The 22,935-nt window shown below is 39.6% G+C and overlaps 1 protein-coding gene across 5 annotated transcripts in view; it reads left to right on the forward strand.

The window, feature by feature from the left end:
• Nucleotides 1-22,935, forward strand: part of LOC131346665 (macrophage mannose receptor 1-like) — a 65,499-nt gene that overhangs the window by 17,876 nt on the left and 24,688 nt on the right. For 2 of the 5 annotated variants that reach the window (XM_058380223.1, XM_058380224.1), the window contains 2 exons: nt 18,074-18,125; nt 21,031-21,071. In XM_058380223.1, the coding sequence (XP_058236206.1) occupies nt 18,074-18,125; nt 21,031-21,071 (93 nt within the window). Of the gene's footprint in view, nt 1-18,073; nt 18,126-18,967; nt 19,412-21,030; nt 21,072-22,935 lie in introns of those variants that run through there. The other 3 variants (XM_058380229.1, XM_058380227.1, XM_058380228.1) reach the window with 2 other exon arrangements.

Below are 22,935 nucleotides of genomic sequence, written 5' to 3' on the forward strand. Positions count from 1 at the left end.
CCCTGATATTTTTTCCTTCTGATTTTTGATTTCTGATTGAGATTTGACCACTCATGGGACTTGGACTCAGAAATTCTTCTAATTAAGTCTAAATAAAATGTATTTCATACGACATATACCATCAATGTAGTCTGACATATTATGTCCCTATATATGTTATTTCTTAAATCCTAAAACCCTAAACCTAACTAATCCCAACTTTGACTTCATAAAGGTAAGTTACATCAAGATTAATCAAGCTTGATTCCAAATCCAAATCATTGAGTCCTAATCCTAACCAGCCTCAACCCCAAATCCAATTTATACTTGTCAGGAATTAGAAGATCCTTGAAGACTGGATTGAAAACCTCTGCGGTTGTTTGTGTGTCTGATATTCAATTGTACCATTGTCATCTGGAGGCTTGATATGGACTGCAGGTAGATATAAAGAAATAAAGAAAAGAAGAATTAGAAGAAGGAGTTGTTTTTCATGGTTTATCTCCTGGGCCTTAACTGTTTCTCTGATTCACTTTGTGAATATGTGGAACAGATGTTCACCTACATTTTATATTCTCAAGATAAAAACATGATGGGAAGTTTGTGCATTTAGTATCTTAATTCTCAGGGGATTTTCTCCAACACACCTGATTGAGCAAAGAACATCTGTTTATAATGAGGAGATCATTTTGGCATGAACAATAGCATTGTTCCTGTTAAATTACAGCTATTACAAGCTTTAATGGTGGTTTAATTATTTCAGGGCTATTTCCTTTTTCTGTACTGAATGTAAGCTTAATTAAATGTGCTTAGAGTATATGAGAACAGAGAATGAGTTTCAGATTCTTTCAGATCACAATGTAAGAGCTCAGGGCAAACACCATAATGTACAAAAATATTTGATTGTGACAATCCACCATACTTTCCTCTGGAATCTCTATATTCTACAATTGCCCCTCAGAAACCTTAACAGGTATATATCTTATAAACCTTCTAGTGTCCATTTGATCTTGAGCTTGTGGAGTTTTGTATGTTCTCCCAGTCACCTCCAGTTTCCTCACACTTCTCAACTACAAGCCAGTAGGTGGTTTGGCTTTTCTGAATTTCCACTTATGAATGGTGTCACCTCAACCTTGGCTAAGAATTTCTTCATGTTTTGTGCACAGGGGTCATTGTCATGCTGGAACATGTTTGGGCCCATTAGTACAGACACATCCTATACATTTGTGTCAAATTTGAGACCATAGTTTTATAAAGGCCCAGATATGCAGTGTGGTGTAATGTGAGGTGTGCACAGACCTTCGGCCATATAGTATATAGTTTTCCTGCTTGGTGAAAATTCTTAGTAGTAATTGCTCCTATTTTTACCTGACTAAGGAATCTGACTAAGCCACCTCCTTTAAGATTTACATTTATGGCTTTTGGCAGATGGCCTTATCCAAAGCAATTTAGATCCATCTCATTTATACTGAGCAGTCGGGGGTTAAGGGCCTTGCTCAAGAGCCCAGCAGTTGATCAAACTGCAGCACCTCTAGAGCATCTAGCACGTTTCTTTCTGAAAATTCCTGAAGGAACTATCATGGCCCTGTTTTCATTTTGGTTAATTATTTTCTTATAGTACATCCAAAGTAAGTCAGCACAGCGGCTTTATATAGCTGTGCTGCATTCTGGAACTTTGAGTCCAGCATTTACTGTCTCCACTACTTCTATGTTAAATTTGTTATTAAACCATTGAATGTCACTGTAGACATGTAACAAACTAAGCTTTTGTTTTTATGAGCCAACAACAAATCCTGACTGTGAATGTTTGTTTGAAACTGTTTTTTTTTTTCCAATTAAAGGCCATTGTAACTGCACTGGCAATGTCTCCAGTGATATTTCAATAATTACTATATTTTAAACATGTGTTTCATGTTGCTTTCATTTAACTCCAAATAGCTTATTTCCAATTAGGTGCAAACTGAAATGTCTTAATTTCATCCAAGGTCAATAGTGCACTTGAGTATGTGTTCAGCATTTGTTCTTAATTGGCTTGAGTGTTGTAACTTTGGAATTTCTTACCATTGTGTATTCAACAGCAAGGATATTACATTTATTAACTAGCCTTTAGACGTGACCAGCCTACAAAACTGTCTAGTACTGAGTAGTTTGCTATTTTTTTTTTATTCTCAGCACACCTGATTCATCAGCTAATTACCAGGCCCTTTATGACACTGAGTTGAGAACTCCAGTGTTGGGGTAGGGAAGATATTCTGAAAAGCAGGACCCCATTTGGAAACACTCATGTAAGAACATAGCTTTGAGATCTGTTGCTACTTGGTGTATAAAAAGATGCTAAAGAGCATCATTACCAAGAATGCAATAGGGTCAAAATGTTTTACTTATATTTGTGCACTTTCCACCCTTTCTGCTCACCTTTTTGTGTACCTCAAATCATCTCAACTTTTCCTGTCTCTCAGTAAGTGTTAGTGAAGAGCCTCTCATCTCCATCCATTGAGAACGAACACATTTATCCAGGTATGAGAGGAAAGCACTTGATTCCTCTACATTTCCTCTTTAGTCATGCATGCTAAAACTCTTCTAGTGATAAACCTGCTGTATTTTTTGCTCCACCAAGAGAGAAGAGTTCTAGAGAGAACTCCGATAGTGACTTTGGGTTTAAACACTACCTCATTATCCCACCTCTCCATCACAGTAATGGATAAAAGCTGGAAGCGTTATGGGATCAAGTGCACTAGCATTAGCAAGATTAATGCTCCTTATGGGGAAATGAGGGAATTTTTAGCTCTCAACCCCTTTCACCTTCCCACAGTCACATCACATAGACACTGTTTTTGCACAATAGAGAAGCTTCTGAAAATAATTAATGGTAACATATTTTCGTCATGTTTTTGTGATGCAACAACAGTTTGTCACTTAACGTCAGAAATCGGTTGCATGAGTGCATAGAGAACGGTGGCCACCACCTTCAAGATATTTTGTTTAAAACAGCATGATTTGAAATTATGTTCTTCCATTATCAAAAAATAAATTTTGTCATATGGTAACAATTTTCAAAAAAAAAAATTTCAGCCACAATTTTTCTTTCATTCGCCTTCAAAAAAGGGAAGTTTTTGCACCCCACCCTGTATAAGGGGAATAAAAATTAGCTTGGTTAAGTAGTATTTATCTAAGGCATGGATTACTTCTGTAAAGTTGTACATTTATTTATTTATTTATTTATTTATTTATTTATTTATTTATTTATTTATTTATTTACTTATTTACTTATTTATTTACTTAGGTTTGAACAAAAAGATATTCTTTAGACCAGTGGTTATTATACAAAATATTTATTACAAAGTTATATGCCTACAAGTGCACTTCCCTGCTCACCGGCGAACCACTGGAGTCAAAGTCGAGTCAAAGAAGTTTTATTGTCACTTCAACCATATATAGCTGATGCAATTGACAGTGAAGTGAAACAATGTTCTTCCTGGACCAGAGATGCTACACAGAACAAAACAAAGTACAGGTGATGCAGACAAACATAGAACTAAACTATTCCTACAAGGTGCATTCTTTAGAAACTAAACATACAACATAAGTGCACAAGACAGATGACAAGACAAGACAGTGCAGACAAACAAGAGATATAACGCCGACTCTTGTGCAAAAAACGGTGTTAACAGTGGGTACAAAGACAGATAGAAACAGGTTAGGACAGTGAATATAGCAGCAGAAGTAACAGAAGTATTTAAGTTAAAAACAGACACATTTAATTAAAGTGACCTGTGTATTTAAATAATCAAAAGTGAACAGTTATAAATATTAAAGTGATGTGTATATTTAAACAAGATCAATGTAAAAATGACGTGTGCATGTAAATATGTGTACAGTCTTATGCAAAAGTTTAGGCACCCCTTGATAAATAACAGATTTTGGTGATTTTTTAATTGAAAAGATGTTAACACAGTCTCTCTTGGAAATGGAAAAAATGCACAATATTTTCAGCAAACATTGATGCATAGTTACTTCTTATGACATAAATTGAACAAAGATAAAAAATAAAAACATTATTGTGGCACTGTGCAAAAGTTTGGGCACCCTACATAATCAGTACTTAGTAACACCTCCTCTGGCAGACATCACAGCTTGCATGTAAAAGCTTAACGCTTTTTATAGCCAGCTAAAAGTCTTTCAATTCTTGTACTTGGGATTTTCTCCCATTCTTCCTTGCAAAAGTCTTCTAGTTCTGTAATATTCTTTGGTCGTCTTGCATGCACAGCTCTTTTAAGATTTACCCACAAATTTTCAATGATGTTTAAATCAGGGGACTGTGATGGCCATTCCAAAACCTTCAGCTTGCGTCTCTTTAGGTATTCCATAGTGGATTTCGAGGTATGTTTAGGTCTTGTTGTAGAAGCCATCTTCTTTTCAGCTTCAGCTTTTTTACAGATGGTGTGATGTTTGCTTCCAGAATTTGCTGGTATTTAGTGGAATCCATTCTTCCCTCCACCCGTGCAATGTTTCCTGTGCCACTGGCTGCAACACAACCCCAAAGCATGATAGATCCACCCCCATGCTGAATAGTTGGCAAGGTGTTCTTTTCATGAAATGCTGCTCCTTTTTTTCTCCAAACATGCCTTTGCTGATTGTGGCCAAAGAGTTCTATTTTAACTTCATCAGTCCACAGCACTTGTTTCCAAAATGCATCAGGCTTCTGTAGATGTTCTGTTGCATACTTCTGACGTTGGATTTTATGATGGGGACGCAGGTAAGGTTTTCTTCTGCTGATGCTTCCATGAAGGTCTTGTCTGTGCAAGCATCGCTGCACAGTGGAACGGTGCACCACCACTCCTGAGTCTGCTAAATCTTCCTGCAGGTTTTTTGCAGTCAAATGGGGGTTTTGATTTGTCTTTCTGACCAGCATACGAGCAGTTCTCTCCGAGAGTTTTCTTGGTCTTCCAGATCTCATCTTGACCTCCACAGTTCCCCTGAACTGCCATCTCTTAATTACATTTCTCACTGTGGAAACTGCAAGCTGACAACGCTTTGCTATCTTCTTGTAGCCTTCTCCTGCATTGTGGGCATCAATAACTTTCATTTTCAGAGTCTTACACAGCTGCTTAGAGGAACCCATGGTTGTTGAGTGTCCGCAAGTGTGTGCACAAGGTTTGAAGAGTCAAAGTATTTGTAAAGCTTTGAAACTGGCATTTACTAATGACAGCTGTTGCCATGCATCAGATCTAATGAGCTGATTAAGGTCTGAAACCTTGTAAAAAGAATCTGAGACTCTGGAACTCTTAGAGTGCCCAAACTTTTGCACAGTGCCATAATAATGTTTTTATTTTTTATTTTTGTTCAATTTTTGGCATAAGAAGTAACTATGCATCAATGTTTGCTGAAAATATTGTGCATTTTTTCCATTTCCAAGAGAGACTGTGTTAACATCTTTTCAATTAAAAATCACCAAAATCTGTTATTTATCAAGGGGTGCCTAAACTTTTGCATAAGACTGTATGTGTGTCCAGCTCAGTTCAGTTTTTTGTTGAGACCAGCTCTCTGTTGTGTGTGTATGTGTGTGCATCCAGGTCCAACTCAGTTCAGTTCTCTGTTGCGATACCTGATTGCCTGAGGGAAGAAGCTGTTCAACAGTCTGGTTTTGCGGGTCCGAATGCTTCGGTACCTCTTTCTGGATGGCAGAAGGGTGAAGAGTGTGTGTGAGGGGTGTGTTGGGTCTGTTTGCTTTACGGATGCAGCGTGCAGAGTAAATGTCCATAATAGAGGGAAGAGAGACTCAGATGATCTTGTCAGCTGTCCTCACTATCTGCTGCAGCGTCTTGCGATCCGAGATGGTGCAATTTCCAAACCAGGCAGTGATGCAGCTGCCAGGATGCTCTCGATCGTCTGTCTGTAGAAGGTAGTCAGGATTGGAGGTGGAAGATGAGCCTTCCTTAGCCTTCACAGGAAGTAGAGACACTGCTTAGTAGTAGAGACGATCTCCATGTTGGACCTGTCAATGTTCAGTGGAGAATGGTCACTCTGTGTTCTCCTGAAGTCAACAACCATCTCTTTCATTTTCTCCACGTTCAGAGACAGGTTGTTGGCTTTACACCAGGCTGTTAGATGCTGCACCTCCTCTCTGTATGCTGACTCTCGTTCTTGCTGATGAGACCCACCAGTCGTGTCATCTGCGAACAGCAGATGTGAACAGTGAACAGCAGTGGGCTGAGCATGCAGCCCTGAGGAGCTCCAGTGCTCAGTGTGGTGGTGCTGGAGATGCTGTTCCTGATCCGGACTGACTGACAGGTCTTCCAATCAGGAAATCCAGGATCCAGTTGCAAAGGGAGGTGTTGGTGCCCAGCAGGCTCAGTTTCTCAATCAGGTGCTGAGGAATGATTGGGTTGAATGCTGAACTGAAGTCTATGAACAGCATACGTACATAAGTGTCTTTATTGTCCAGGTGTGTGAGGGCCAGATGGAGGGTTGTGCTGATGGCATCGTCTGTGGATCGATTTGGATGATATGCAAACTGCATGGGATCTAGTGATGGTGGCAGCAGGTTCTTAATGTGCCTCATGACAAGCCTCTCAAAGCAATTCATGATGATGGGTGTGAGTGCAATGGGATGGTAGTCATTGAGACAGGACACTGGAGACTGATTCGGCACGGGGGATGATGATGGTGGACTTTAGGCACGTTGGGACGACGGCGCTGCTCAGGGAGATGTTGAAGATGTCAGTGAAGACATCTGTTAGTTGTTCTCCACATTCCCTGAGCACTCTGCCAGGAATGTTTTCTGGTCCAGCAGCTTTCCGTGGGTTAACCCTGCATAGAGTTTTCCTCACATCAGCCGTGGTGAGACAGAGCACCTGGTCCTCTGAAGGAGGGATGGTCTTCCTTGCTGTCATGTCATTTCGTGCCTCAAACCGAGCGTAGAAGTTGTTCAGTGCATCTGGAAGGGAGACCTCACTGTCACAGGCAGGTGGAGCTGGCCTGTAGTTGGTGATGGACTGGATGCCTTGCCACATGTGCCGAGTGTCACCACTGCTCTGGAAGTGGCCGTGGATTCTCTGGGAGTGTGCACGCTTTGCCTCCCTGATGGCTAGAGACAGTTTGGCTCGTGCTGTTCTTAGGGCAAATCTTGTCTCCAGCTCTGAAGACAGAGTCTCTGGATTTTTTGCAGTGAATTTCTCCAAGTCTGTGGTATAGCCATTGGTTGCAGCCTCCCTGAACATGTTCCAGTCAGTGCACTCAAAACAGTCCTGAAAAGCAGAGATGGCTCCTGCTGGCCAGGTTTTAACCTGTTTCAGAACCGATTTAGAGCGTGGTGCCGGGAATGTTTGTGTAAACAAGATCCAGCGTGTTCGCCCCCATTTGATAGCAGTATGGAGGGGAGTGCCGGCTGGCTAGGGTTTGTTTTTAGCCTAGCATGGACACCCGCCCTATTCACCCGAGATCACAAAGCCTTTTTCGTAGGTCATCATGCACGTTGGCTGGTGCATGATTCCCATATCCCAGAAGTGTCTGGCGGTCGTACGCATGAACACTGCTGTATCTCGTGTTCATATGCCATGAAAGTCAGGCTATAACGGGACAATAGCACCATTTTTGGTCCGAAGTGGCTGCTGCGTGCTACTGCCGTGCCGTCATCTGTGACGCCGTCACTCAGGTATGAGGTTTGTATGCTTACTACACCCAACTCATAAGAGTGATGTTTGGGTACCCAGCCCAAGGGTCAGGGTGTATCTGTACATCTTATGCAGCTACACCAGGGCTCTGACACAGCAGCTGAGTATGCAGTAAGGTGTGGCAGAGTGGCTGGAATGATACAGCTTTGCGAGAATTATGCAGGGAGGGACTTAACCCCACACTGCATGCAGAACTAGCATGCAAAGAGCTGGACATTACCCTTAAGCAGTATGTCACACTGGTGATCAAGATTGATAATCTGCTATGAAACCAGCACCCTGCAAGGGCTTGCAACACCCTGCAACCCTGCCCTGGGCCTTCTCCTGCTACTACTGCATATGGACCTGCCTGAGACCATGCAGCTGGGAAACCGGAGTTTCTCCCGAGGAGAGGAGCGACAACAGAGACGAGATTGCATCTATGCATTTCCTGCAGCTAAGCCGGACATCACTGCACCTATTTTTCAATGAAACTTACCGCTGCAGAGAGTAATTATGACATGGACAACAGAGAGCTACACTCCATCAAAGAAGCCCTGAAAGAGTGGCGGCACTGGCTGAAGGGGGCACACCATCCATTTCAAGTAATCGCCTACCACCAAAACCTTGAATACATCAAGAATGCCAAGCAGTTAAATCACCATCAAGCTCAGTGGGCTCTCTTATTCACTGGATTTTATTTCACAATAAACTAGTAAGTTTATTACAAGTAGCAAACAGTAAATCAAATGCCCTCTCCCATCGTCATGAACCAGTGGACAAACCACAGGTCCCTGAGCCCATCCGTCCACCCTCTATCATCATCACCCCTATCCAATGGAAAATTATGGAGGACATCCAAGGAGCCCAAGCCACAGAACCCACACCCTCAGAATGCCTACCCCCCAAGCACTATGTCCCCACCAGCCTGCAATCCCGGTTCCTGCACTGGGTCCACACCGCTCTAGGCTCGGGACAACTGGGGGTTCAACACATTACAAGGCTGGCCCAGAACACAACATAGCAGCCCATACCTTGTGTGCCCAAACATCGCTTGGCAACTCCCCTTTGGTCTGTTGGAGCCACTTTCAATCCCAAATCGACACTGGTCCCACATCGTGGTCGACTTCATGACCGACCTCCCGAGCTCACAAGGGTTCACTACCATTCTGATCGCAGTCGGTCCGTTCTCCATGGCCTGCAACCTGGCACCTCTACTGGCCACCCCACCCATAGAAACAGCCTAGGTATTCCTGGACCATGTGTTTCGAAACTATGGTATACCTGAAGATATTGTGTCTGATCAGGGCCCCAGTTCACCTCGAGGATATGGTGAGCTTTCTGCAAAGGCCTAGGGGTCAAAGTGAACGAGTCAGGAGCTGGGCCACTTCCTATGGGCCTATTGCAATCAGGAACAGCAGCAATGGAGCAAGTTCCTTGCCTAGGTTGAATATGCCCAGAACTCAGTAAATGCTGAAAAATAGCCCATGCTTCATGTTAAGTCCAATGTCTTACTGTCTCCATCTACCTCTGCACTACACACTTTCCCCTTCCTTCCACGTCTCACTCCTCAAGCTCGCTTACACCTCCCCCTTATCCAACGACTGCCGAACCTCCAACACCCCTAGACATTGATTGGACCCCAGCGTACACTGTATGTTCCATCTTAGACTCATGCAGAAGAAGAGGGAGGCTCCAATACCTGGTAGACTGGGAGGGATATGGCCCAGAGGAGTGATGCTGGGTCAACTCTGAACTTAGCTCACCCCAACTGCACTGCATCCAGGCCTCGGGGATGACCTGACAGAAGAAGAACATCTGGAGGTATTTCTGGGATTTTGTAACACCATACACCGCTATCCTTCCTCCGCACCACCAGAGGGAGCCATCGCCTGAATACTGAACTGACTTCCGGGTTTTGGGACACTTCCAGGTATTAGCATTTTAAGCTATGCTCACATTGACAGTCGGCGCAAAGTATTGCATTAATTCGCTTTCCGAGACATTTTTCATTTCCATTGTGTCTCTGTTTGTTTTCTGACTTCACGTTTCTTTGCCTTGTGTTTTCTGGATTTGTTTGCCTTGCTGACTGTTTTTTTCTGTGCTTTAATTCTCTGACAGTTTCCTGTTTACGATTTGGATTACATTTTGGATTTGTGTGCCCTGTATTTCTTATTAAAGTCTGTATAAGGATTCCACCCAGCCTGATTTGTCATTGCAGTAACTAAAACAAACATGAGCACATGATGAGTGTTGCCATGGGAACTACAACGCAAATAGAGAATCCATGATAAGCCCTGTTTTCTGTGCATCACTTTACTTCCTGGTTTTGTACTCTGCCCATGTCCTGATTCCTGATTATGAATTGCCCAGTTTTAAGCCTGCCTGTGTACTGATGTTTGATATTAACTTGAATTACAATTCTTAGATCCACTCAAATAATTGTAATATTTAGTTTATGCACTTGTATCCTGTGCCCACACATTAATATTTTTCAAATAAATTCTGTAGAGAGATGGTCTGCTGAATTCATTTTATAGGGGTTCCTGGGTAAAAAAAAAAAAAGTAATGTATGGAAAAACAATTTTTCCTGCAAAGGTATTATTAGGTTACCACTAGATTGGACTGTGGAGAGACCAATAGAAAGTTAGCACAAACTGCTCCCAGTATGGCCATTCTTCTTGAACAGATCTGAGAGAATAGGTCAGCTAAAGACTGATCCTGCCTCTATGAAAGGCATGAAAGAAAAATTAAGTGAATCAAATTAAGTTGATGGGCTTATTCTCTGTGTTATAAGGAACTTGACTTGACATTTGGAAGAACCTTAGACTAGAGCCACTGCTCCTACAAGTTAATATGAGCAATTTAGGTAGTCTGGGCATCTTGCAAGGATTTCTACTGGTGGAAGCTTGCTAGAGCTTTACTAAGCATTTGGAAACTTTGGAGTAGCCCCAGGACCTGCAGGAGACATTACCTTGTTCAGTTGGTTTGGGAAATCTGGGGATCCCATAACATCTAGGGATCCCCGGAGGAGCTTGAATCTTTGTCTGGGTTCTAGAGAAGTCTGAGCTGACTTTACTAGCCTGTTGCCAACACAACCTACATCAGAATAAATGGACAAGTACACCTGATGATGTTTAATTAGGGATTGGGTTAAATAAGGGCAGTAGATCAACAGGCCATGATCCTAAAGAGCTTTGATCCTGAGATCAGGTTACTGTCTGTGTGGCTTTTTGCATTTCTCTCAATGGCCATGATAGTTTTCTCTGTTTTGTCCAGTTTCTAGTGGGTTGGCTACTCTACATTGCCCTCGGATGTGAATGAGTTTCAATTTGCTGCAATAAACTGGCATCCCATAATGGTTGTGCCCCTGTGCCCAGTATATGGTCCATTCAGTGTTGGGAAATAACAAAGTCCAATTGTTTGCATTGACACTTTCTGTATTCTGGTGCTAGATCAGAGGTCCAAGGTCATGTAAGGCCATTTTTATGTCATAGGCAGGAGTTTCAGTTTTATGCATATTTATACAAGCCAACATGGGATTATTAAATGATGCAAATGTTTAAGATGGCACGTTGGGTGAGCATTTTCAGCTTTACTCATGGCAGTATTAATAGAATAAAATCACTTATTTATTAAAAATTCTGAGTGTTTTCTGCTCTTTACTGTGTAACAGAAAAATATGGTCCAAAAAAATAACAGTGATGCAAGTTGGAGATTCACAGCATATGATTTATAAATCTGTTCCATGTGACAGCTACTACAGCATTCACCTCTATAACAAACTCAGTGTCATCAATGTTATAGGACATAATGATGAGCTCAAGCACAGTATGTGTAAATACCAGCAGTGATGTGACTGACATTGAGAAATATCAGTGAAGTAACTCAAGTGTGTGTGTGTCAGTTCTGGAAATAAAGGTGAGTGTTGGAGTGCTGTCAGCCATCAGTGTGAGAGAGATGCAAACATGTCAGTGGTGGACAAAAAATAAGTAGCCCTGGCACCCATAACAAGCAGACTTCATGTCAAGGAAAAAAAAACAGAAACTCACAAAAGTGGTCTACATGTTAAATTGATTAGCACTTCACTGTGGAGTGTCACCTCAATGCTGTAACTACAGTATGTTTTACTCATTCTCAAAAAGCTGTCATATATAGTAGCTTTCATGCACACCACATACAGTTACTTCACGGTTAAATATGAAAAAGTTAGAATAATATCTGTTAACTCAGAAATTTTTGCCAGTGCTAACTTTTCATGGGTGCAAACATGTTAATAATGAACCCATGTGCCCTATTTTTCAACTAGCCAGTCAGATTTTCTCATTGCTATTTCAACCAGTAGTTTCTAAAACATGAAACTGGGAAGAATACAAGATCTTTTACTTGCCCTGTGGGCTCGCTAATAAATTTATCATTTGCCCACTCCTGCATGTTCTCTGTCTGCATTAATGACACTGGGTCTGAAGTTGGAACTGGATGTTTACATTATTGATGAAGGTGCCAGATGGGAAGGTTCTGCACTGTCATGGACCATTAGCTGTTTACATTTTTTTAAACAAATTTGGCTAGTAGAAATGCAGTTCCTGTGATCCCAGAGTTCACTGGTTGATTCAGAATGGTTGTAAGATTATAAGAATGACTCATTATGTTTTCAGTGAGTGTGTGGTCAATAACTAGCAAACATTTTGTTCATGTCATGAAGTATCTATGTGTATTAAATTATTAACTCTCATTCTTAGCAAAATTCTATCCTACAAACTCATCTGTTCAAGAATTTTTTTTTATTTGTACAACAGTTCCAATCCACAAATCTGATTAGTTTTTAGGAGTGCTTATATTTGATATAACCACACTGGGATGTTTCACTATGTGTATCACTCTGCTCATTTGTGATCGACACATACATTTCTACAGTAATATTAGCATCACCATCAGCAGATATTACAAACTGACTCATAATGAGTCCAAAAGAGCAAAGAAGGGATATTTTCAACCTTTAGGGATTTTGGGATATTTTTTTTACCTATTAACAACGGAGGTCTTATTTTGCTTATTAAAGATTAGACTGCTAAGTAGGCATTTGAGGGTCAGGAGGTGAGGAAATATTTCTGCATCTTTTAAGTCCATCTGCAGGACTGCAGGTCAATCACATCTCAATCAAAATCTCAATCCAAATCATGAAATATATATTCCATAGGAATACATGGAGTGAATACAAACAGTCACATACCTTGGCTGTTTACTGCTGTTAATTTATCTATCTATTTTTGTCTGTCGATCAGTGGATCAATTGATTGGACTCCTGCTAGTCACCACCTCTGTATACTACCCCTCCCCACAAGCAGAGGCAGAAATCTCCTAATCATAACACTTTAATTTGTGTCCTTATTCATAGTAACATGCCTTGCTTAAATATTTACTCCTTTAGAACATTCCTATATATTGTAATATCTGCAGCTTAGACCTGAGATGAACCAAACAGACCACAATCTGATTAAGAGTCTAACAACAGACTCTCAATCAGATTGTGGTCATAGTTTGGATTCACCAATTAATGTGTGATTTTGTTAAACCTTTGTAGGCTTTATTTTGAGTAATGGACTGACTTTTGGGCTGGTCACAAAAGTTTCTCTGCCTATGGATCCTAATCATCCTTCTGAGTGATTCATTACAGGTTTTTGGTGGATTGTGGAGTTCTGGACTTCCGGGTTATTCCAATTTCTGGACATGTAATTAACATTGTTATATTTACCATATAAACTAATGTGGAGTAAGCAATATGAGGCAACATTTTTACAAACAGTGTCAGGAGGGCCTTTATCCAAATGCAGACTCAGCAATGTATTGGATTTAACCTTACCATTGTGTTTGATAACCATCAGTGAATGAACAGCAGTTTGTAATAGACAGTCATTCAGGATTTTTGTTGTTAAATATCCGGCTGATTAAAAATATCTAGATAAAATGAGTGTGGGGGTGTTTCACAAAGGAAAATAAGAAGCATCTTCTTATAGTCCTTCAAGAGAGCAATGCTGAATGAGTCTTCCCACAGTTTCAACTGTAGGGCAAGATCTGTAAATAAAATCATGAGCAAAAAAAACCCACTTAAAGTAATGATATCAAATTAAACTCCCTATCTTTATTGCTAGTGTGATTTTTGTATGGAAATATTTTGTAATGCTTCACTGTCCAAATCCTGTTTGTTATGCTGCATCTCTTTTCTGTGTATGCCTGGCCACATGCTATGTGCTATTGAATTAATGCCATAGCCTTGATATGGAATTTTCCACCTACTACCTCAGACCCAAAGGTGATTGGATTTACTAGATCAGTCAGTCAAGCCTTAACTGATATGCTAAAGACTTTCAGATAGCTAAGCTGTAAGTCACTATTTTTACAAGACAATTAAAACTCTGCATTTATTTTTTTTTTAGAAAGTTCACAACCTGGCAATATATTATCTGGCTGATCATTTTTAATAGAAATTTTTATAATGAGTTTTGGGTACAATACAGTCATGTGTGGGCACATGTTCGGGGGGCTACAACTGATGGCGACTCCACCTGCTTAGAGGAATACATGGCATCAGTGACGAGCTACATGAAGAAGTGCATTGACTGTCTTCAAGACCATCACAACATGCTCCATCCAGAAACTGTGGATGACTGTAAAGGTGCCTGCGCTGAAGCAGACCAAAGACTCACAGAGCCGGAGACCTACAGATCAGGGGATGAGGTGGCCCTAAGAACTGTAAGGGCCAAACTGTCCCAGGCCATCAGAGAGACAAAGTGCACACATGCTCACAGAATTCACAACCACTTCCAGGACAGTAGCAACACTAGGAGCCAGGGCAGTCAGGCAATCACTAACTACAGGGCAACTTCACATGCCTGCAACAGTGATGCTTCCCTTTCAGATGCTCGGTTTGAAGTGCAGAAAGGCATGGCAGAGAGAAAGACCACCCCTCCTCCCAATGATCAGGAGCTTTGTCTTATCATGGCTGATGTGAGAAAAAACTCTACACTAACCAACAGTTAACTCATGGAAGGTTTCTGGAGCATACAACATTCCTGGAAGAGTGGTCAGGGGATGTACAGACCAGAACAACTCAGAAGTGTTTTATATGAGGGTACATCTGAAAAGAACTACAGCAGCGCACTCTTGCTGAGATTTATTTTGTATGTCATCTATGATGCCAGTATGCTGAGATCTATACGAAAATCTGAGAATGAGTTAGGTGTTATCAGCGTACACTGATCAGACATAACATTATTCCCACTGACAGGTGCCGTGAATAACACTGATTATCTTCTCATTATGGTACTTGTTAGTGGGTAAGATATATTAGGCAGCAAGTGAACATTTTTCCTCAATGTTGATGTGTTAGAAGCTGGAAAAAATGGGCAGGTGTAAGGATTTGAGCAAGTTTGACAAGGGCCAAATTGTGATGCCTAGATGACAGGATCAGAGCATCTCCAAAACTGCAGCTCTTGTGGGGTGTTCCCAGCCTGCAGTGGTCAGAATCTATCAAAAGTGGTCCAAGGAAGGAACAGTGGTGAACCAGCAGCAGAGTCATGGACGTCCAAAGCTCACTGATGCGTGTGGGGAGCGAAGGCTGGCCCGTGTGGTCCAATCCAACAGACGAGCTACTGTTGCTCAGATTGCTGAAGAAGTTAAAGCTGGTTCCGATAGAAAGGTGTCAGAATACACAGTGCATTGCAGTTTGTTGTGTATGGGGCTGCAAAGCTGCAAACCAGTCAGGGTGACCATGTTGACCCCTGTGCACCACCGAAAGCACCAACATTGGGCATGTGAGTATCAGAACTGGACCACAGAGCAACGGAAGAAGATGGCCTGGTCTGATGAATCACATTTTCTTTTAAATTGCATTGATGGCTGGGTGCGTGTGCATCGCTTACCTGGGGAACACATGACCCCAGGATACACTATGGGAAGAAGGCAAGCTGGTGGGGGCAGTGTCATGCTTTGGGCAATGTTCTGCTGGGAAACCTTGGGTCCTGCCATCCATGTTGATGTTACTTTGACACGTACAACCTACCTAAGCATTGTTCTAGACCATGTATATCCTTTCATGGAAACAGTATTCCCTGATGGCTGTGGCCTCTTTCAGCAGGATAATGCACTATGCCACAAAGCAAAAATGGTTCAGGCATGGTTTGATGAGCACAACGAGTTTGAGGTGTTGACTCAGCCCCCAAATTCCCCGGATCTCAATCCAGTCCAGCATCTGTGGGATGTGCTGAACAAAAAAGTCCAATCCATGGAGGCCCCACCTCGCAACTTAGAGGACTTAAAAGATCTGCTGCTAACATCTTGGTGCCAGATACCACAGTACACCTTCAGGGATCTAGTGGAGTCCATGCCTCGATGGGTCAGGGCTGTTTTGGCAGCAAAAGGGGGACCAACACAATATTAGGCAGGTGGTCATAGTGCTATGTCAGATCGATGTAGAAGCGATATGAAAAAAGCAGGGAAGTATATCACTGGGAGAACAGGCACTGTGGGACACCAGTGGACGGTCCCCTTATCTGTTATGATTTCAATTACATTAATTTCTAACACTTGAGTCTTTCAGTGTTTGCTGCATGGTCAAGAAGGATGAAGACTGATGAGAAGGCTGGATCTTTAATGTTATTCTGGGTAGGATAGAGAGGCAATTGATTGTATACAGCATTTTCAAGAAGTTCAGAAAAAAAGGTGAGAAGTAATTCTGGTCAGTTGTTGCTGATGTCTGAGGTATCTAATGAAGTATTGTAGTAATGTCTTAAAGCAGCTGCTCTCTGTCCAAATAATATAGAGTTGATACAGTTAGGGTTTGTTTCTGGCCGCAGAATATTAGCTGGATTTGGATTCTGAGTACAATACAGTGGGTAGATTTTGGTTCTAGGTGCAGTACAGTACTTGGCAACTCGGGTTAAAGGTCCAGTACATTTGTTTGGCTGTGGGTGTAGTGCATTTGTTGGTTTTGTGCTCTGGGGGCATTACAATATCTCAGGATGGGTTCAGATTGCAGTACAGTAGGTGGGATTGGGTTCTGGACATGGAATTTTAGTTAGGTTTGAGTTTAGAGTTTTGTGTGCAGGACAGTAGCAGGGGTTCAGCTCTGGTTTGTACAGTAGCCTGGTTTGGGTTCTGGGGGCAAATAAATTATTTTTAGCCCATCAGTTGGTTTGATCCAGGCAAAGGCAGGCAGTGAGGTCTTAAATGTCCTCTATGGTCCTTGCTGTAGCTTTGATAAACATTTCCATTTGCCTGTTATGAGATTTACACCTTTCAGTTTACCTTGATAGTGAAACTGTTCAGGTGGCAGAGGAATAAACATCCATCAATTACTGAGCAATTTAGAGAGGAGGCACAAACTGACAACATGTCCTTCAGATTTAATCAGGCTGGGATGAGCAATCTCACACAGAATCTTTGAACTTGTGTCCTCCTGACTTACAAATAAGTAGCCACGAGACTACTTATACAAAAAACTGCTTCTTTGAGGGCTGAATTTTATTTCTGCAAATTATTTTTAAATTGCTCTTTTCAGGAACAAACTCAAAAACATATTTTTTTTTGTAATAGCATTGACCGTTTTATTGCCAAGACTCTTCAGCTTCTACATTGCTTTGATGTTTCTAAGATCTCAGTTATGAGGAATTCCATATTTGTATAACACATGCCATTTTTCATCCTGATTCATTACGAAATAATAGGATTTGAGTGGCTGAAATGAAATCAGAGCTTAGAAACTGAATTGCAGTTTAGGAGACTGTAGGAAGACAAGCGGCACCTCCACACACACTGCAGTTACATTAACTCACCCATTCATCATTCTAAACAGCTAACTCAAAGGTAACTCAGAAACCATAGCTAAGGAGACAAGTCTTACAGGAACACATTAAATCATTTTTTAAAATTGATTTTTAAAGTTAACACTCTATTATAGTGAAATAATGAGTGATGGAGTAGTGTGAAGTCACGTTTCTGTTACCACCCTGAAATTTTTTTTCTACCACAGCAAATTGCCATCAACTGCAAATATTTGTTAATTAAAGAGTTTATAGTGCATGTTTATTTGTTTTTTCTTTTTCAATTTCCCATGGTGGACAATTTCATCTTTCATTCTTCTTTCTTTATTTCAACGTACTGAATGTGTCTCATTTCAGGACAATAAAGGTCTATGAATTTTAAAAAAAAAAAAATTATTTTCATTGCAACAGTAATTAAGGGGAAAAATGGGAGATTATATGAGTAATCATAGTACATGTCTATTTTGCTAAATAACTTTGGTACTTTTACAACCAATTCAAATTTGGTGCTTGCGTATTTATTAGCACAATCATTACAGTTGCAGCTTTTATGGATGAAAAAGACAAATTAGTTGGCTTGCAGGGATTCAGAAATCACATCTGATTTTCTTTTTCTATCGTCAGAGATCCTATGGTGTTTTTCGAATCAGAGCACATTCCTGTGTCATGCACCATGGTGAGATATACTGAGGAACCCATTCAGAGCTGGCAGTTGTGCCACTTTCAATATTTTTAACATATCTAACACCTGTAACTTACTAAAAGCAAAAACTAAATCATTATTTTACTGTTTATAGTTAAATGATGTTCATGCATGAAAATGAAAATCAAGAGAATCATGAACAAATCTGTGTACAAAATTCAGCAACATACAGTATGTAGTACCTTCCTTTCTCATTTTTCATTAGCTTTATTCATTTTTGAGTGTTCGTTTATAATTATATAAGAATAATCATCTGTATGTAGTTTTTTCAATTATTCTAATGTATAAAAAGTATAAGTATAATGATAAAAAATATTGTTAAGATTTCATACTTATAAAACAGATCAGCCTGTTTTACAGACACAACCTCCTAAAACAGAAATTATATCCAAGAGCTCTTATAATTTCCCTCTAATTTGCTTATTATTAACAATTTGCTTATTGTGAAGTTTCTGTTTGAATAAAGTTATTTACAAAGCTTCACTGTGGTCTAGACCAGATAACTTTGTGGTGTATCACAGTTTCTGTTTTCCAGCCTGCTCAAGTAACAAGATGGAGGTGCGCGAAAAATACGTCTGTTCTAAAGTTGAACATCCACCACTCATAAACAGTCAACATTTTTCTTCCAAATCTCACCCTGCAAAGCATAAGATGTACACACATTAATAAACATTTCTTATTGTTTATCATCATCGTGTTAAATGACTTCTTTCATAATATTTAACTCCCGCATCTGACTTTTCTAGGTAGCTAATGAGGTGAAACTTTCTAATAATGAAAACTGCAGCATAAAGCAAATGTAATAGCGCCTCACACATTCTTGCCCTGAACATTCATTATTAAAACATGTGACTAGTCAATAAAAAAAAAAACCTGTATGCTGTATATTGTTTTAGTTATTGATATTTCTCATTTTGTTCCCTTGTCAGTGTGTTCTGGGGGCTTTTACACAGGACACAAGGAAAAACAAGTCTGTATGAGGAAGAAATTTAAATGTCATTTTTAAATGTCAATTTTTTTCTCCTCAGTTCGTTATCTCTATTTGCTGCTTAGTGTAATATTCAGTTCAGAAAGGTTAAACCAGGTTTCTTTTATAACACATTCAGTAGATATTTGTTTCCATCACACAATGATTGGGATTTTTATTTATTTATTTATTTATTTATTTATTTAAATCATTTTTGCGGTTTTATAGCTGGAGAACTACACAAGCATCAGTGTGTTTTCCAATCTCAGCATCACTGAAGAACACTTTACAGGTGAAGACAAAATGCACATAATAAATGCACAATCTATGCATAAATATGTAAATATGTTTTGATAATTTGCATATTTGCAGTAGTATCCTGGGAAAACCATCAAGGGTCAAATTTTAGTATTTTCTGTGGTATGTAGATGTTGTCTACATAACTGAAATACATGCACATCAATGCTATAAATCTATTTTATCTTTGCATTCACGTCTTTGGTACGTCACTCTTTGTACGATTCTGAATAAATTATGTTCTGTACCCCAGTTTTAACCTTTTATCATTATTTAGTCAGTTACTATTAATAATGTATTTAGTACTTATTCCCACATCGCTAAGATCCACACATGCTTGAGCACATTAACATTTTTCACATTTAATGTCTTACACCTCTTCGTGTCACACACACACACACACACACACACCATTACTCAAATCTACTTTAAGAATAAAAGTCTAAAAAAATTAAGTATAAAAGCGTGAGCTATTGAAATGCATTGCTGAATAGCCTTTTTCCATTCACTGACATGCTGATTTCTATTCCCTCATCCCCTGCCAAGCTTCATTTCCTTGAACTTTGTTGATCTCGCCACCATTTTGGCCCGCGAGCTCATAAAAAATGAACGTTATTTTGAGCAGTTACATAAACATGTACTTATTTACTTGCTCAAGTTCAGCATTTTATGAACCGAGATATATACCATTAGATTTGTGCATAAAACTTCACCAAATCTAACTTCTTTTTAATACAATAACCATACAAGTGTATGCTTTTACGATCGAGAATTAACTGCAGTATTGTGAGAGATGCTGTTATGCAAAATAAATAAATACCTTCTGACTAATCAGAACTGAGAATTTGGCAGCATTGTGGAATAAAATCAAACAAAAATAGAAAAGGATGTACACCGTGCATTAACTCTTGTTAAAGGTAAAATGGATGCGTCGGAGGAGAGTAGCTATTAAAATGGACGTTTTTTCCAGCAGAAAATGCATACTAACACATTAATCTCAAACCAAATCTGTATTGAGGATATAGTGGATGTGTTGTGCAATGCAGGCTGAGTTTGATGTCATTAGTTTGCTAATGGCTCTGTGGTGAGGAGGATCAATGGCTCCATTAGTCGCCTTGCTCATTAGCTACTTATCCACACAGACCATTGAAGCCAACTGATAAACACTTTGGGTGTGTGTTTAAATACACACACACATGCACACTTAGCCTCACCATATAAAGATGATCTATTACTCATTATTGTTTACTGAGAATGGGTTTCTTGAGTGCTCTCAGGTTTATTCTAGTGTTAAGCCCAATTTAGTGGTGAGTGAGGCGTTAATAGCACTTTTCCAACAGGTATACTACTAGTTCTGTTAAAGTACTTTTTTCTAAAAACCTTTTAAGGGTTAATTGTATCATAATGTATGATTAAACCTACATTTGCCTGCCCAAAATTACTTTCTAACTCATCTCTGCAAATTAGACAATAAAGTTAAGAAGATAACTTAAGATCATTATTCCATCCTGATTACCTGTTACTTGGTAGTATGCATTATTATAAAGATTGTTTATATATAAACTAATAGCTTTATCTTAGTGTCCTGTGTGTCTGTATATCTATGTTTTACAGATACAGAGCAGCATGAGTGTCTTCAGAAGAAGGATTCTGAAGTAAGTATTGTAATTTGTATGAATTTGAAGAATCTGATCTAACTGAGTAAATGAGTACATGAATGGGAAAAGTAGTAATTCCCGACTGTGTACACTGTGCAGTTGTGGCCCTATGATGATAAGAAATGGTTATTTAGTTCCTGATAATAGACACTAACTGCAGGGGTGCATCTGGAGTCAATGGATGCACTTTAGCTCGTTTGATTACTTCTATTTCATATTAACCATTTATTTATTTTAACTACATTTTTGATATAACATGCAAATGTTTGTGGTTCTCTCAATGCCTCATTGAATATTATTTTACATCTTGGATAAGCACAACTTATAGCGATTTTGTGAAAAATGTCCTGCAATGTTGAGTTCTTTAACCGGCTACTCTTTCACAAGGGAGCTTTTTATCTCCCTGCCACCTGTAGATGATTAACAAGAACTGTAATAGAAAAGATTTTAAGTGGAAGCAAATTGGCCATTAGAGCTCAGTGTCATAGCGAGGAGTCCAGCTGAGAGATTTAACACTCTGCTACAAGTGCATTCTGGGTAAAAGGCCTTCACCTGGTAAAACTTCACAAATTGCAGGTGGCATGAGCGGTGTGATTTTTTTTTTCTTTCTTTTGTTGTGTTATTGATCAGCTGCTGTTAGCATTTTAGCCAATGTTAATGGCACTTTTTCACTAATATATATATATATATATATATATATATATATAGGGATGCAACAATACAGTTAACCTACAGTTCAATACATGTCCCCGAAATGTCCCCACACCACAGATCTGAAAGACAGCGCTGCTTCCCCGTGTTTCTGTCTCACTTCACCCCTCTCCAGGGTTAGATTGTGAAATCTGACACCAGCATCGCAAGCATGGTTAAGGGCCCCTAACTTTAGAGCTAACTGATTGGATATATATCTCCCCGAGAGGCGTGTCTGTCTCAGCGCATAGACATACAGTACAGGCAAACACAAACAGGTGGTTCAGAGAGTAATAAAACACATGGTTATTACTGTTTTAAGGAAAAACCGAAAAACCGTGGTTCACATACACGTATTGAACCGTGGAGGTCGTACCGAAAGGTTCAGTATTATATTGAGTATTGTGGCATCCCTTATATGTACACACACATATATATATATATATATATATATATATATATATATATATATATATATATATATATATATATATATATATATATATATGCACACATTATCGGATTCTGCCTTTTTGGACACTGTATTCATGAATATGTGCTCTAAATAAGTGCATCATTGCATCTTCTCAGAAATGCATTTCCACACATACACACAGGTACATACCAAGGGTTGGTTTCACTAATAGGGGTCGTCTCTCTTGATACGCAGGTAAACACTAAACACACTCTTGCGTTCTTTATCTTCCCCTCTTGGGCTTGATAGATAATGTTTTCTCTGGGATTTGGGAGGACCTGCCTTGGAGCACTAAAAGCTCTTTTGTCCTTCGGTCATTCTCTTATGAAAGGGTGATGTTAATGCATAATCTTCTGTATCTTTTGACAATGATATAACCTCCTACTCAGCACTGCAGCAGGAGGTTGTTGGTATGATAAATTTTTTTTAAATCTGTCTTTAAAACCTGTGGCATCACAACTATTTGGAAAGGTTTTCAATCCAAGCTCATTTTTTTAATCATAAATATGATATTTTATGTTTGTTTTACTAGTATTTAATATGCTATTATACTACACTGTGATATACTATAATTCTTTGTAAAGTAGTAATTGTAAGCCTTTACAAAGAATCATTACTACTAAGAAGAATACACAGCTATTATTTGTTGCATATATCGTACAGCACAATGCCCCCCCCCCTTTCGTATCCCGGCTT

This window comes from Hemibagrus wyckioides, linkage group LG26 (genome assembly GCF_019097595.1).
Source record: "Hemibagrus wyckioides isolate EC202008001 linkage group LG26, SWU_Hwy_1.0, whole genome shotgun sequence".
NCBI lineage: Eukaryota > Metazoa > Chordata > Actinopteri > Siluriformes > Bagridae > Hemibagrus > Hemibagrus wyckioides.